This window comes from Dromiciops gliroides, chromosome 4, assembly GCF_019393635.1.
Source record: "Dromiciops gliroides isolate mDroGli1 chromosome 4, mDroGli1.pri, whole genome shotgun sequence".
NCBI classification, from domain to species: Eukaryota; Metazoa; Chordata; class Mammalia; order Microbiotheria; family Microbiotheriidae; genus Dromiciops; species Dromiciops gliroides.
Genome location: NC_057864.1, coordinates 461,275,503 through 461,291,420, shown reverse-complemented (window position 1 = coordinate 461,291,420; position 15,918 = coordinate 461,275,503). Strand labels below are relative to the sequence as shown.

The 15,918-nt window shown below is 45.4% G+C and overlaps 1 protein-coding gene and 1 long non-coding RNA gene across 3 annotated transcripts in view; one reads left to right on the top strand and one right to left on the bottom strand.

Moving 5' to 3' along the window:
- The window catches only part of LGALS9 (galectin 9), a 25,123-nt gene extending 19,350 nt beyond the window's left edge, over nucleotides 1-5,773 (bottom strand). For both annotated transcript variants that reach the window (XM_043962821.1, XM_043962822.1), the window contains exons 1-2: nucleotides 5,592-5,773; nucleotides 708-799 (exon numbers count right to left, since the gene is read on the bottom strand). In XM_043962821.1, the coding sequence (XP_043818756.1) occupies nucleotides 708-799; nucleotides 5,592-5,630 (131 nt within the window). In that variant the 5' untranslated portion in view covers nucleotides 5,631-5,773. The remainder of the gene's footprint in view (nucleotides 1-707; nucleotides 800-5,591) is intronic.
- On the top strand, nucleotides 1,456-15,767 carry LOC122725620. The gene is made up of 3 exons (XR_006352747.1): nucleotides 1,456-1,630; nucleotides 5,494-5,600; nucleotides 15,716-15,767. It is a non-coding gene; the product is annotated as an uncharacterized LOC122725620 (long non-coding RNA).
- The last annotated feature ends 151 nt before the right edge of the window (nucleotides 15,768-15,918 follow it).

Sequence of the window (15,918 nt, the reverse complement as noted above, 5' to 3'; positions counted from 1 at the left end):
GGCTCAAGACTCAGTAGAACTATCTCCTCCATCAGTTCATGACCCCCTCCTCTATATCCCCTCTTCTAGATTTCTTCTCTGCCTTCATTACACCCCATGTTGTATTTCCCCAGCTCTGTGTGAATGTAGTTCCTGAGACCCTCCATCTCATTATCACGGAAACTCCCTGAGGGGAGACTCTCATTAGGAAAAAAAAATCTTATCCCTAGTTTCTAGCATGGTATCTTATGTATAGTAAGTACTTCAGACAAGTTGATTAAGTCAAGTTGAAAACTGTTTACTGGCTAGAGACCATACCCTTAATGCCAACCAATCACCTGTCAGATAAGGTCAGGTCTAGAGGCTGGGCCAAGAGAGTTTGTGACACATTGCCTAACTTGATCATGGCTGTAAACTCATGTCTTGCAGAGGGCCAGACTGGGTATCACTGTCCTCTGATTTTGTCATTGTTGCATGGTTTTCTGACCTTTGGGCTTGTTCAGCCTCTGAAGTCTGGTGCAACAACTTGAGAGGGATAGTTCTTTTGTTGTTTGTTGTTTGTTTTGTTTTTGTTTTTAATTGTTTTGTTGTGTTGTGGTTTTTTGTTTTTTGGGTTTTTTTGGAGAGGGATAATTCTTGAATTGGCTGCTTGTGCCTTCACCTGCTAGTGGGTCCCTTGGTCTATTCAGAGACAAGGCATGTAGGAGGAAAACAAAAGAAACAAATACCTTTTCTGAAAGGAATAAAGGACCGACCCATTGACAATGACCTCATGCCCATCCTGAAGTCCACCATGGATAGGTCCAGAGAATGGAATGAGCTACAGAGAGGAGGAAAGATAGCGTTGTCACACAGCTGTTAGGTGTCAGAGGCCAGATTTGAAGTCAGGTCTTCCTGATTTCAGGTCCACTGCTCTATCCACTGACACTACTTTCCCATCTAGAGAAGATTATCCTCAAATCCAAGTATATTTGGGAGAGGGGAGTGTTGGCCTCACCTTATAATACCTAGTCCTTATGCTACCACTTACTATTTGGATAATCTCAGGCAAATCCTCATTCCTCATTTGAAAACCGATGATCAATTCATCTCATCTGCCTCTCACCACTGTGGGCAGATGAAGGCTCAGCTAAATTGAGCTAGACACTGATGGGGTGATATCATGGGTTCTGGTAAGATCCACCCATCCCTCCAGGCATTTCCTTTACCTGTTTTCTGATGCCTGAAATTCCTCTAATAAGCAGGAAAGTCTTTCATTCTGCTCCTAGAGACAATGTTACAAATGGTTGAGTTTAACATGAACCAACATTATTAGCCTTTTCCTGGGTGGAGATAACATGGTAATAACAAAATTACCCTGTTTGGATCTTCTGAACTTCTTTTCGTTTCCTTCTTCCCACAGAGAGAAGGATTGGGTAGGGAGAGAGACTCTGGGATACCTCAGTATGCCTTCAGCTCATGGAGGCTCTTAAAACGGGAGGCATTTAAGAGATTATCTTGTCGTATCTAGTATATTTTTTCATTTACTCATTCATACAGGAGTTCTTGGAGCAGCTTGGTGGCCCAGTGGATAAAGCATTGGCCATGGAATCAGAAAGATTCATCTTCCTGAGGTCTAATGTAACCTCAGACACTAGCTGTGTGACCTTAGGTAAGTCACTTAACCTTAATGCCTCAGTTCCTCATCTATAAAATAAGCTGGACAAGGAAATGACAAAGCACTCCAGAATCTTTGCCAAGAAAACCCCAAACTGGGTCAGGAAGAGTCAGACATGACTTAAATGACCGAACAACAAGTCATTACTTAGTACCTAGCACACTCCTGCCTCAGGAGATGCCCCCCTCTTGCTGTGGGGGCAGAATGCCACACCAGTGGTGGATAGCAGGAGGTCAGGTTGAGGAACCTTAATGCTCTTTCCTTGGCCTCATTCCCTTCTGCAGACAGCACCCTGGGCTCTGCACCTTTCTTTTCTCCAGGTCCTTGCCAAAGTCCTAGAGCCCAAGGCTTTGGAGGTTTAGCAATGAGGCTGCCTCCTCATGGGCTGAACAGGGGCCTCAGGGGCTGAGCAGATTTCTTGGACCTCTCATCCTGTGTCCCCATCCCTGAAGCCAATGGGATGAGAAGTAGTGAGGGCAGAGAGGTAGTGAGTGGTGTGGAGAACAAGCTGGGACTAACATTGGCAAGAACTGAATTCAAGTCCTGCATCTCCTCCATGTGCCTCTGTTTCCTTCTCTGGACAAAAAGGGTTGGACTCAAGGCCCCTGAGGCCCCTTCTAGCCCCAGATCCATCAACTTCTCTGGGCCTCAGTTTCCTCAATTATCATTGCACATTGAAAGGGTCAGACTCGAGGTCTCTGGGTCCATAGTGGACAATCCTCCAGCCCACAGCTTTGCTGTGAGGACAGGCATGTGAGAAGGGTCTGCTGGACATCTCTCCTCCTCTGCCAGGTGTCCATGGCCTCCCAACTGGAGAGGAAAGCTGGAAAAGCCCCCCAGCCCAACCCCCCTCCCATTAGACAGGAGGAACCTAAGGCCCAGGTAGGGGATGACTTGTTCAGGGTCACACAGCTAGGAAGCTTTGAAATGGCACTTGAGATTGCTCCCTGACCCCAGACCCAGCACTCTCCATAAGACCACCCAGCCTCTATTGTGTGTGTTGCATCATGGAACCAAGAGAGGGCTAGATTTGGCTTCAGAGTTCCCAAATTCCAACCCCACTTTGTTGGTTATTCCCTGGGGAAGCTTGAGGAATTTATTGAATTTCTCAAAAAGCAGAGAGTGAGGGTGGGGGCAGCTAGGTGAACTCTGAGTTCAAATCTGGCCTCAGACACTTGACACTTACTAGTTGTGTGACCCTGGGCAAGTCACTTAACCCTCATTGCCCCCCTCCAAAAAAAAAAGCAGGGGGGCTGGGGGTGGAGGGGGCTATGGAAGTTCTTGATTGTTCCACTGTCAGCTTTCAGTTTCCAGGAACCCTGATATCAGCAGCCACAGCCTTAGGGGTGGGGTCAGAGCACAGCCCATGTTAAGGAAACCCAGACCCAATATGAGCAGCCTTCCTGGCTCGGTGACTGCTCTTTAGGCCTGAGCCCACCACTGGCTGCTGCCAACATCCATTCGAGTTTTTTTCTCCCCTTATCTCCTAAAGGCAAGAGCTACTCCCCCAAAGTCCTGCTGGTACCCCAACCATAAAGGGACAGAAGGAGAAACCCTAGGGAGGCATCTAGGGTCCAAGTCCAGCCCGATAGGAATAGGTTCCCTGTATTTCCTGGAATGGAATAGAGCCTTTCTTTCACTGAGAATTAGTCCACTACGAAGCAAGGCAGGCGGAGACGGGAGGGGGATTGACCTACCCGGGACTGTAGGAGTTGCTGAGATGCAGAGAATCGCAGCTCTTAGAGTTGGAAGGGCCTTAATTTACCATCTGGTATAATCCCGGTACAGATGGGAAAAATGAGGCCCAGAGAGGGTTAATAACTTGGAGACTGTGGGGGAGGAGAAATGGGGTAGAAAGGGGGGAGGGGCATGATACAAACATTTATTAAGCACAAGGAACTTTACAAATGTTCTCTCAGTTGATCCTTACAGCAACCCTGGGAGGTCAGTGCCATTATTATCTCCATGTTTTACTTGAGGAAACTGAGGCTTAGCTTAGGTAAAATGACTGGTCCAAGGTCACATAGCTAGTAAGTATCTAAAGCAGAATTTGAGCTCTGGTCTCCTGGACTGTCATTGCACCACCCACTTGCCTGACTCCCCAGGTTTCCTATATGGCCAGTTTCCTCAGAGTTGGGTTTCCAAGACCTCTGGTGACAGATGTCCTTTGCCTCAAGGGTGTGAATTTGGGAGTGGATCCAAAGGCGTACTAGTTCTGTGGTCAGAGACCCTGGATTCGAAGCTTGCTTTTGTCACTTAGTATCGTGTGACCCAGAGTAAATGCCATCACCTTTCTAGTACTCAGTTTCCATATCTGTAAAATGAGGGGGTTGGACTAGGCAGCCTCTAAGAATCCTTCTGGTCCTAAATCTCTGATCTCCTGCCTTTGCTTCTCTCCTCTCCATATCCTCAGCCGCATCTGGATGTGGCCTTGAATCACCCAGTCAGCTCCTCTAGGCCTCTGTTTCCTCATTTGTAAAAATGAGAGACCTTAGCCTAGATCATAGATTTAGAGCTTGGAGAGACCTTAGACCTTATCCAGTTCAGTGGTTCTCAAAGAATGGAGTGAGCACCCTTGTGTGGGGGAAAGAGGGAGGGAGGAGAGGCTCCTTAGATCCTTTCAGGGGTCTGTGAGGTCAAAATTATTTTCCCAGCAATACTAAGATGTTATTACTGTATTAAAATGTGCTCCTCCCTTTTCTTTTTTTTTTTTAAGGGCAGTGAGGGTTAAGTGACTTGTCCAGGGTCACACAGCTAGTAAGTGTCAAGTGTCTGAGGTCAGATTTGAACTCAGGTCCTCCTGAATCCAGGGCCAGTGCTTTATCCACTGCACCACCTAGCTGCCCCCCCTTTTCTAATTACATATCTCTGTGAGGCTGGAATTTCTCTATATACTTCAACTAAAAGAATGTATCCTAAGAGATAGAATGTAGAAGCAAATACAAGAATACATGTCTTCTATTAAGCTAGACATTAAAGATATTTTCAAAAATATGTTTTAAAAAATGGTTTTGTTTCTTTCTTTTTTTTCTTTTGGAAAATGCTGTCATTTTTTCATTAAAAATATATTATGGGGGCAGCTAGATGGCGCAGTGGATAGAGCACCGGCCCTGGAGTCAGGAGGACCTGAGTTCAAATCTGGCCTCATACACTTAACACTTACTAGCTGTGTGACCCTGGGCAAGTCACAACCCCAATTGCCTGGCCAAAAAAACAAATAAATATATATATAGTTAACAAGTAATTGGTTTTTATTGCCTTTTTAAATGAATTGCTAAATTAATTAATTAATTAAACTTAATGAATTTTTAAAATTTGATGGGTTGTAATTCCTAATAAGGTAAATATGGAGATGTATAATGCACATAAACAGAAGCTCTTTGGGATCTTCAATAATTTTTAAGAGTGCAAAGAGTTTTCGAATCACTGGTCTAGTCCAGCCCTATTACTATAGAGATGAGCTCTAAGGTCTCTTAGGGCTTTAAATGGTAAGGTCTGATTTAGGGTTCTTCTAGGCTTCTGGGTAGTTTCATGGGGAGATGGAGTCAAGCGCATCAGAGACCAGGGGCTGGGAAGGCAGAAGGAACCTGAAGACAGTTGTGGGGTAGAAAAGGGAAACTGAGGCAGATAGCTGGATCCCTCACCCAACCCCAACCATTTCCCCAGGGTTTCTCATTCACATTTAATCTTCATCATGTGTCTCATGGCATGGCCACTATCAAGGAGAGATTTCTGGGCTGAGTGGACCATGGGACCTTCTTGCAATCTCTAGAGCAGCAGGGTTCCTGCTCCCTCTAACTCCTGTGTTCTTTCTAAAATGAACCATCCTCTTTTGACTGTTTCCTTCAACACCCCAGATGCATGTCCTCAGAAAAGTCTCCTTATAGCTGCATGGAAGGGGCCCAGTCTACCCCCTCACAGCCCACTTCCTCTATGTGATTACCATACAACTCACCGGATTCTGGTAAGTGTGCTGGGTATTATTGAAAGACATGCTGTGTTGTTGTTGTTGCTGCTGCTGCTGGGGCTGCTGCTGCTGCTGCTGGGGCTGCTACTGCTGCTGGGGCTGCTGCTGCTGCTGGGGCTGCTGCTGTTGCGACTGCTTTCATTAAGTCAAAAGGGGAGGATTTACCAAAGGGGAGGATTTACCGGAGAAACAGAAACTGATGCAAAGTTAACCTTGGCAGCAGTTCAAAGGGGAGGGAGCTGCTGAGAAGAAGGAAGTGATGGGGAGAGTTAGGTGGGAACAGGCGACCGTGGATGGGCACTATGCTTTCTCTTGTAGCCTCTATTACAGCACCTACATGTATATAACATGTACTCAATACAACATGTCCCCAAGTCCATAAACGCAAAGTCCTTTCCAGAGGGAGGGAACACTCGCCTCCCTGAATGAAGGCCGTGGGCAAGAGGGGCCATCTGAGCTCTGCTCATAGACACAGACATGGAAGGAACCTTCATACACGAGTCAAACTCCCTCCTTTGACAGCAGAGGAAACTGAGGCCCAGAGAGAATCAGTGGCAGAGCACGGATTCACATCCCAGCCCCCTTACTCCAAATCCAGCCACTCTTTCCAACGGACTAGGCTGAGCTCCCAGAACACGTGGGGTCCCTTTTACTCCCTTGGGCACTTGATAGCAATTGTCTCCTAGCCAGACATAACTGGATGAAACCAGCTGCTTGTAAGTTCCTGGAGGGCAGGACCTTCATGTTATAGGACTCTAGTTCTAGAGCTGGAAGGGACCTCAGAGGGTGTCCAGTCCAACCCGTTCATTTTACAAATGAGGAAACTGAGGCCCAGGAAAATGAAACCACTTGCCCAATGCCACACGAGTGAAATTGTCATACCTTCTTATGTCCCCTTGGGTCTCCTGCAAAGTCCAGGGAGCTCAGTCAGTGTTAGAAGTGCAGCAACAGGGGCAGCTAGGTGGCACAGTAGATAAAGAACCGGCCCTGGATTAAGGAGGACCTGAGTTCAAATCCAGCCTCAGACACTTGACACTAGCTGTGTGACCCTGGGCAAGTCACTTAACCCTCGTTGCCCTGCCCCCTCCCCAAAGAAGAAGAAGTGCAACAACATAACTAGCAGTTTGGGAAATGCTTTTCAGCAGTACCCAAATGTGCCCTCTAATCAGTTTTTAGCCCAGATTCAGTGTCTAAAGTAGGGACTAAAGGGAAGGCTTGGGGATACCAGCCCTGTGAGAATGGCAGCACCAGGTGACTGAGGAGTGACCCCAGAATGCCAGTTTTCAAGGGCATAGCCCCAGAACTTATTGAGGCTGCTGCCAGGTAATCTGATATCTTGTTGGGGTGGGGATAAGTGTGATGTGAGTTCATCATCTGTCACCTGTGCCAGCTAGGTGCCATGTTGCATGATTTCTGTGCTGCTGAGGAAATACAAATCTGGTTAGTCCCCTCTAAATGGCAGCTCCTGGGGGCACAACTCTGGCTTCAGTGGGGAAAGGAGGGGGGAAAGGGGAAAGGGTGGAGGGGAGGGGGGAAGAGGGGCCACTGTGTGTTGATGTCAGTGTAGAACAGCAATGAAGAAGCAGGTGAGACTCGTACCAGGCAGAAAGGTGAGCCAGTAGATAACGAGCAGTAGGGAGCCAGTGTGGGGTGGGGAGAAGAGAGTGGTCTTTGTGATGACTCAGCTGATTTCACTGGTCATTCAACAGAGAGGTTTATATTACTGAGCACATGCAATGTGTTCCGCCTGGTTCTAAATGGGGATGCAGAAGAAATAGGAACTGTGCTCATTGCCCTCCAGGAATCTGCAGTTCAGATGGGGAGAGGAAACTAATGCCTGTGTACATAAAACAGTTTGGGTATGAGGAGGTGGGATATGGAGTAGGAATGGACAGTACAAGAGAGTTCAGTAAAGAGAGACGTCTGACGAGTGGAGATTTAGACCTGGGAGGGACCCGGAGGCCATCCATCTAACCTTGTTGTTTTACCGGTGAAGAAGGGGAGGCACAGAGAGCTTTGCTCAAGGTCACCCAGCAAGGAATGGGAGAGGCTGGATCCTCCGACTCCAGAAGCAGCACTCTTCCCGCTATGCCTATAGGGAACTCCTGGAGGGCTTCATGGAAGAGAGGACACTTGACATGTTAATGTCAGTCCCTCTGTAAAGTTGTACAACCATTCAAGAAAGCAGAAAACCCCAAATGGGGTCACAAAGAGTAGAATACGACTGGGGACAGTGGGAAGACTGCTAAGGACAGGGGAGATCAAGAAGAGTTCCCTATAGGAAGCACCATGATCTGTTTCTCCCAACAGTGTTATGAAAAATCCAACTTCTAACAGCCAACAGGGGAAAGAAACCCTGCCTCCTTCCCCATTTCAGTATCCACTCTCTGGACCCTGGAGGGTCACTTCCCCAGCTCCCATCCCCCACTCCTGAGGACCCATTCTGTCTGCCTGATAGGTAGCCTGACCCTGTTTTCAAGGTACAAGTCCATGATAAGAAACAGAGTCAAGGGCCATCAATTCCACTATAGCTGCTAAGGCAACATGTTGGTCTCACCAGTAGTCACTGCCTCACTGGGTTAAGGAGTATCTAGGTAGAAGGGGCAGCTAGGTCGTTAAAGCACTGACCCTGGATTCAGGAGGACCTGAGTTCAAATCTGACCTCAGACACTTGACACTTACTAGCTGTGTGACCCTGGGCAAGTCACTTAACCCTAATTGACACCCTCCCCCCCAAATAAGTATCTAGGTAGAAGTGTCAAGGGAATTGGGTCAGGAGGGTCAGGATTTCTAGGAAACCCATTTCCTTTGGGAGATGTAGGTTACAGCCTTTCTCCAAGTCTCTAACTCACTCTTAACTTCTTGACTATTCTTATTACAGATTTCTAACCCTTTATAATGGATTTATTTCTTTATTTTTGTGGGGCAATGAGGGTTAAGTGACTTGCCCAGGGTCACACAGCTAGTAAGTGTCAAGTGTCTGAGGCCAGATTTGAACTCAGGCCCTCCTGAATCGAGGGCCAGTGCTTTATCCACTGAGCCACCTAACTGCCTCTATAACCCTTTATAATTGAGACTGAATCTATAATAAAGAAGTAGATGAGGGGGCAGCTAGGTGGCTCAGTAGATAAAGCAATGGCCCTGAATTCAGGAGGATCTGAGTTCAAATCTGGCCTCGGACACTTGGCACCTAATAGCTGTGTGACCCTGGACAAGTCACTTAACCCCCATTGCCCTGCAAAAAAACCCAACCCAAACAAACAAACAAAGAAGTAGTTGAGATTCTCCAGCCAATGGGAAGGTGTTAAAGTATATCTGTTTTGCATACATCCTCTGTGAAGCTGACCTCTCTCCTACCTCTCTCCCTTCCTCACCTGAGTTCCAATTATTGCCTTCTCAGTAACCCTTGTGGGAGTGGCTTTCCAGTAAGAAATTTGAACTGTGGGGAGAATGTGGCAATTCTTGTTTGATATCTACTCTGTACAAAGAACTGTGATAACACTCTGGGAATGATATTATTCCATTGTGTCCAACTTTTGTGACCCCATAGACCATAGTGTCCATGAGGTTTTCTTGGCAAAGATACAGGAGTAGTTTGCCATTTCTTTCTCTAGTGTGTCCCCATTTTACAGATGAAGAACTGAGGCAAATAAGGGGTTAAGTGATTTGCCCAGGGTCATACAGCTAAGTCTGAGACTAGATTTGAACTGAACTTTTTCCTTACTCCAGGCTGGGTGCTCTATCCACAGCACCACCTAGCTGCCCCCTCTGGAAATACAAAGACAAAAAATGAAAAAAAGACTGCCCTCCATATGTAATCTTAAGTGTTTTATGTTGTGCATTTAAAACCGTTATTCTGAGAAGGGGTTCATACATTTCATCAGATTTCCCAAGGGGGGTCTAACACCATGAAAATGGATCTGAGGGGGCAGCTAGGTAGTACAGTGGATAAAGCACCAGCCCTGGATTCAGGAGGACCTGAGTTCAAATCTGATCTCAGGCACTTGACACTTGCTAGCTGTGTGACCCTGGGCAAGTCACCTAACCCTCATTGCCCCACCAAAAAACAAAAACAAAACCAAAAAAACACACAAAAAAAACCCAAAACAAAACAAAACAAAAAACCACAAAAACCACCACCAACAAAAAAGAAAATGGATCTGAAAATCTCCCTCTATTAAAGAATTCCTCACATTCCCAATCCAATTAAAGTTTAAGTAAAAGCTTTTGTTATTTGGCACAAAGGGATGTGGCCAAGAGAAGAAATTTGAACGTCAATTCCTGGGGAAGAGCAGATTTATAACGCGTTGCTCCATCAGCCAGAGTAAAGACAATGTTCTTGTTGTTGTTGTTGTTGTGTTTTTTTGGTGAGGAACTGGGGTTATGACTTGCCCAGGGTCACACAGCTAGTAAGTATTAAGTGTCTGGGGCCAGATTTGAACTCAGGTCCTCCTGACTCCAGGACTGGTGTTCTATCCTCTGCACCACCTAGCTGCCCAAGACAATGCTTTTATAGGGGGATTGGGGGAGACTTGAAACTGAAAAGTTACAGTTACAGCTATTGGGGAGGGGGGATGCTTGAAACAGTTGGGAGCCATGAGGTTATAGTCACTAAATGGTCAGAGTCAGGTAACAAGAACATGTGGCTTCCAGTTAGACTCCTGCTATAAATTTCAAGGCACCCAACTTTCTGGGTGCCCATGACATGTCTGCTTATCTGTTTGACCAACCGCTATCTGGTTAATTAGCTGCTTTGCTTTTCCAAGGAAAGAATTCCCTCTAACTGACCCCAGCAAGTTGATCAACCCTATTATTTCTCATAGTCAGAGTGTCCTCACAGTCAGAGTATCCCTAATTGGACCCAGGTCTACTAGGCTGCCATTAGAGGGTCTATGATATAAACACAGTAAAGAACCACTACTTTTAAAAGCACCCCATCTTGATTTGCATAAAATCATAGACATATAATTATTCAATGGTTGATACAAAGCATAAATGCATCTCGCTCAAAATTAAAGAAACCAATAAAACAAAAAGACTGAATTGAAGTGAGATGATATCTGTTCTTACGGCTCAAATGTGAAACTGGCATATGTCCTTTCCATCTTTTAAATCTGGTCTACTCTTCAAACTAATTTCCATTTTGATTCATTTATTCCATGCCTACTCAGCCTAAGACATTGGACTCAGAGCAGGGAACAGCAAGGTACATGGGACCTAGTTCTTGTCATCAAGGTACATATTTATCTTAAAGCAAACATACACATTAGGGATCTTTGGTCCTTTTTTTTTTTTTTTTTTTAGTGTATGAGCTGCCAAAGCAAGCACTCTCCTCCCACCCCCTTTTTAAACCCAGGAATACAGAACTAGTTGTCACCATCAGATTACATATTAAACCTGCATTATGGGGACAGCTGGGTGGTGCAGTGGTTAAAGCGCTGGTCCTGGATTCAGGAGGACCTGAGTTCAAATTCGGCCTCAGACACTTGACACTTACTAGTTGTATGACCCTGGGCATGTATGACCCTCATTGCCCCGCAAAAAAAAAAATAAAAACAAAAAACAAAACCAACCCTGCATTGTGTGTACTTTCAGTGGAGGGGAAGCTAGTTCTGCACCATATCTCTGATTTCCAGCTTGCCTCCCTAGCAGCTCAGGAGAGAATTTCCTCATGGGTGAGGTCAAGGCCTCTCTTTTTGTTTCCAAAGTCTTTCCTTGAACAAAGTATTCTTCTCTCCCCAAAAGCCATGAATGACCTACTCACAACAGGTTTCCAGTAGCAAGGCATTCAGTGTTCTCTCCCAATTAGGAGCTTAGAGCTTGATCAGATGTTGAACACACCAAGGTCATCCATTGGATCCTGGGCCATCTCCAGTCATCTTGGCTGGATTCAGGAGGATCTGAGTTCAAATCTGGCCTCGGACACTTGGCACCTAATAGCTGTGTGACCCTGGACAAGTCACTTAACCCCCATTGCCCGGCTTTCTTATCTCCAACTGCCTGTCTTCCTTCAAATCTCAGCTCAATCCCATCACCTATAGGAAGCCTTTCCTGATCTCCCTTTAGGCTAATGCCTTCCCTCTGGGCATCATCTCCAGTTTATCTTGCATTATCTTGTTTTTAAATATTTGTTTTTGAGTTGTCCTCACACCCTCCCCCCCCCATTTAACCAAGAGCTCTTTGAGGGTGGGGGCTGTCTTTTGCCTTTCTTTGTATTCTCTGGTGGTAATCCAGTGCCTGGAATGTAGTTAGCAATTAGTAAATGCTTCTTCTTCTTCTTCTCCTTCTTCTTCTTCTTCTTCTTCTTCTTCTTCTTCTTCTTCTTCTTCTTCTTCTTCTTCTTCTTCTTCCTCTTCTTCCTCTTCTTCTTCTTCTTTTTGGAGGCAATTGGGGTCAAATGACTTGCCTATGGTTAGACAGTTAATAAGTGTCTGAGGCTGGATTTGAACTCGGGTCCTCCTGACTTTACTGTGCCACCTAACTGCCCCATAAGAAATGCTTCTTTACTTGACTTGACTAGAGCTATGTCTTCATTAGTGTATAGAAGACTTCCCAGTGAGGAAATTCCCTCTACCAATGGAGATGGCTCCTGCTCTGCAACTTAGATGGTTTACACCCAATGTTCATCAGATGGGCAAAGATAATAAGAAAATGACAATGCTTCAAATGTTGGAGGGACTGTGAGAAAATAGTCATATCAATGCACTATTGGTAGAGATATGAATTGGTCCAGCCATTCTGGAAAGGTCTCTCTGTGGGCTGCTTTAGTGACTTCCTAGAACACAGCACCTCTACCTGCTCACAAGTAAACTTGGTGGAATACTGGATAGAGCACCAGACTTGGACTTTAGTCAAGATGTTCTGAGTTCAAATCTGACTTCAGATACTTACAAGCTGTGTGAACCTGCAGAAGTCATTCGGTTTCTCTCTTGTTTACTTTGTGACCCCCATCTGGGGTTTTCTTGGCAAAGATAATAGAGTAGTTTGCCATTTCCTTCTCCAGTGGATTAAGCCAAAATGGGGTTAAGTGACTTGCCCAGAGTCACACAGCAAGTGATTTGATCTCAGGTTTTTCTGACTCCAGGCCCAGCATTCTATCCACTGGGCCACCCAGCTACCTCAGCTTTCTCTGCTTCAGTTTATTGTTGTTGTTCAGCTGTTTGGTTGGTTTTTGTTTTGTTTTGTTTTGGGGGGTTTTTTCCCCCAGTAATATTCAACTCTTCATGACCCTATCTGGGATTTTCTTGGCAAAGATATTGGAGTGGTTTGCCATTTCTTTTTCCAACTCATTTGACAGAGGAGGAAATGGAGACCAACAGGGTTAAGTGACTTGCCCAGGGTCACACAGCTAGTAAGTGTCTAAAGCCAGATTTGAACTCAGGGAGATGTAGCTTCCTGACTTCAGGAGTGGCACTCTATGTACTATGGCGCCACCTAGCTGCCCTCTGCTTATTCATTTGTAGAATGGGAGAAATAAAATTTCCTACCTTTTGTTTACTATAAGGGTTGTTGTGAGGGTAAAATGAGATAATAGTTGTAAATCTCTTTACAAACCTTAAAACACTTGGGAAAATATTAATTACTTTGTTTTTGTTTTGTTTTGGTGAGGCAATTGGGGTTAACTGACTTGCCCAGGGTCACACAGCCAGTAAGTGTTAAGTGTCTAAGGTCATATTTGAACTCAGGTCCTCCTGACTCCAGGGCCAGTGCTCTATCCACTGCGCCACCTAGCTGCCCTTTAATTACTTCTACTACTAGTAGTAATGCTACTTACAATGATAATGATAAAGATAATGATAATTAGTGGACTTGGATTGTCTCACTTTTGTATTTCTGTCCCAGGATCCTAGAATGGTACCTAACCCATAGTAAGCATGTGTTAAATGAATTTTCATCCATCCACTCAGTCATTAATTCATATACACCAAAATATAACAGCACTTTCTATAGTAGCAGCAAAGAATTAGAATCAAAGTAGGTGCCCATCGATTAGGGAATGGTTAAATAACTAATGATACCTAAACAAAATGGAATATGACTGTGCTATAAGAAACAATAAACATGAAGAATTCAGAAATACATAGGAAAATTTACATGAGCTGAGGCAAGGTTAAGCAAGTGTGAGGGGAGTCTGGTTCACATGTAAACTCCATAAGTTAATGTGGAGAACAAGAGGGAGATGCTTCCAGGAGAATCGTTGTGACATGGGAGGGAAAGGCATATGTGGACATCCTGTAACTATTTCCGGCTGACCTGCTGTGGCAGGTGGGAGTTTTTCTTCACTGGCCACATAACCAGAACTACAAGCATCTTCCAAAGGACCCAAGTCAGGTCTGGCTATCTCTTTGCTTCATTCTTGTCTTTAGGATCCTGAAGTGACTCCTTGGATCCCAATGATGACTGAGAGTGCTGAAAGGGGGAGGGACTCAGGGCCTCCTTCCTCCTCACCCCCCCCAACACTCCTCATCATATAGGGAATGGTGGCTTTCCCCTTCTTAGGGATCTCTGGGTAGAGGAAGGACAATCAGTGCTCTGGCATATTATACTGGGCATTCCTTCACATATGGGCTAGACTAGATGGTCACTGAGGACCCTTCCAGTTCTCAAAGTTGTTGATGATATGCGGGATGTGTTCCCAATTCTCTTTAATCAGTATTTCTCTTAGGAAACTAGCTTGACCCCACCCTCCAGGTAATCATACAAGCTATAAAGACCTATTGTTGGCCAAGGGAGAATACATTTTCAATCTGAAAAATACAAAGGTCATAAAGCAATATCCATTTCACAGAACAGATGTGACTTGTAAATCAGTAATCAAATTCACTCCTAGACAGGGCTACAAAAGACCTTAGAGACCAATTATACACACATCATGTACAGAGATAAGTAAAGGCAAGGTCCTTGGAAGAGGGAAAGAATCCTGGCAACCAAAGTGACCAGGGGCAGCTCCAGGAAGGAGGTGACACTTGATCTGAGCCTTGAAGAAATTTAAAGATTCTAAGAAGCAGAGATGAAGAGGGAATTCTGGGGGATGGCTTGCATGAATACAGATTCACTCAATAAATATTTATTAAGCACCTACTGTGTGTCAGGCACTGTGGTAAACACTGGGGATTCAAAAAGAAGCAAAGTACAATCCCTGCCTTCAAGGATCACACAATCTAATGAGGAAGATGAAGGTGGAGTGTGGAGTGTGGAGGGGAACTGCTAATAGGGCTGTCAGTTGGGTTGGAATATAGATTATGTGAAGGGGAGTAAGTGATAAGGAGGAATGTGAAATAAGAGTGGTGTCATGGGGGCAGCTAGGTGGCACAGTGGATTCAGGATTCACCGGCCCTGGATTCAGGAGGACTTGAGTTCAAATCCAGCCTCAAACACTTGACACTTACCAGCTCTATGACCCTGGGCAAGTCACTTAACCCTCATTGCATCACAAAAAAGCATGGTGCCAGATTGGGGAGGGCTTCATGTGCCAACATGAGGAGTGTACATTGTATTCTAGCACCAATAGGGAGCTATGGAAGGATCTGTGACATTATCCGTGCTGAGCTTTAGGAGAAGGGAAACCAGAAGCCACCAGACCAGTTGGCAAGCTATTATTCACTGTGCAGATAGGAAGTTATGGAAACCTGAACTAGTATGACTTTACCTTGGGAAAACTGTGCCCAAGAAACCTCAGGGATTCGTGACATTATCGTGTAATTAAGATGATCTATTTTATCTCATTTTTTTGGAAGAGGAATTTTAAGTTAAGAGAGGGGCTAGGACTTATGCAAAGTCACACAGAAAGTCAAGAGCAGAGGCAGGATTCAAACGCAGGCCTTTTGATTCCAATTCCATGGCTCTTTCCACATCGTGGTATGTCTTTTTAAGATAGGTCCTAAGAGAGGGATCACTTCCATGAACCTGGTAACCAAAGTCAACAGAGGGGACCACCTTTCCGATGGCATACAGTTCATCCTCTTTGGCATGTGCTTGCCTAGAGTCAGCTAGGTGATTCAGTGAATAGAACACTGGGCCTAGAGTCAGGAAGGCCTGAGTTCAAATTCTGCCTTAGACACTTTCCTAGCTGTGTGACTCTGGACAAGTAACTTAACTTCTATCTGTCTCAGTTTCCTCAACTCTAGTAGGCTTCCACCAGTCGAGGACGACCATGGATCAGTGACTTGAAGAGCCACAGGCCACAGTGTGGCTGTGCAGTCCAATACGGGAGCCGTAGCTCCTCCCACAATGAGGACATCGGAAAACTGTGCTCTCTGTTGCCCGTTGGTTCCTGCGTCTCATTCGTTTTTCTTCCTCCTGAGCTTGAAGGCCC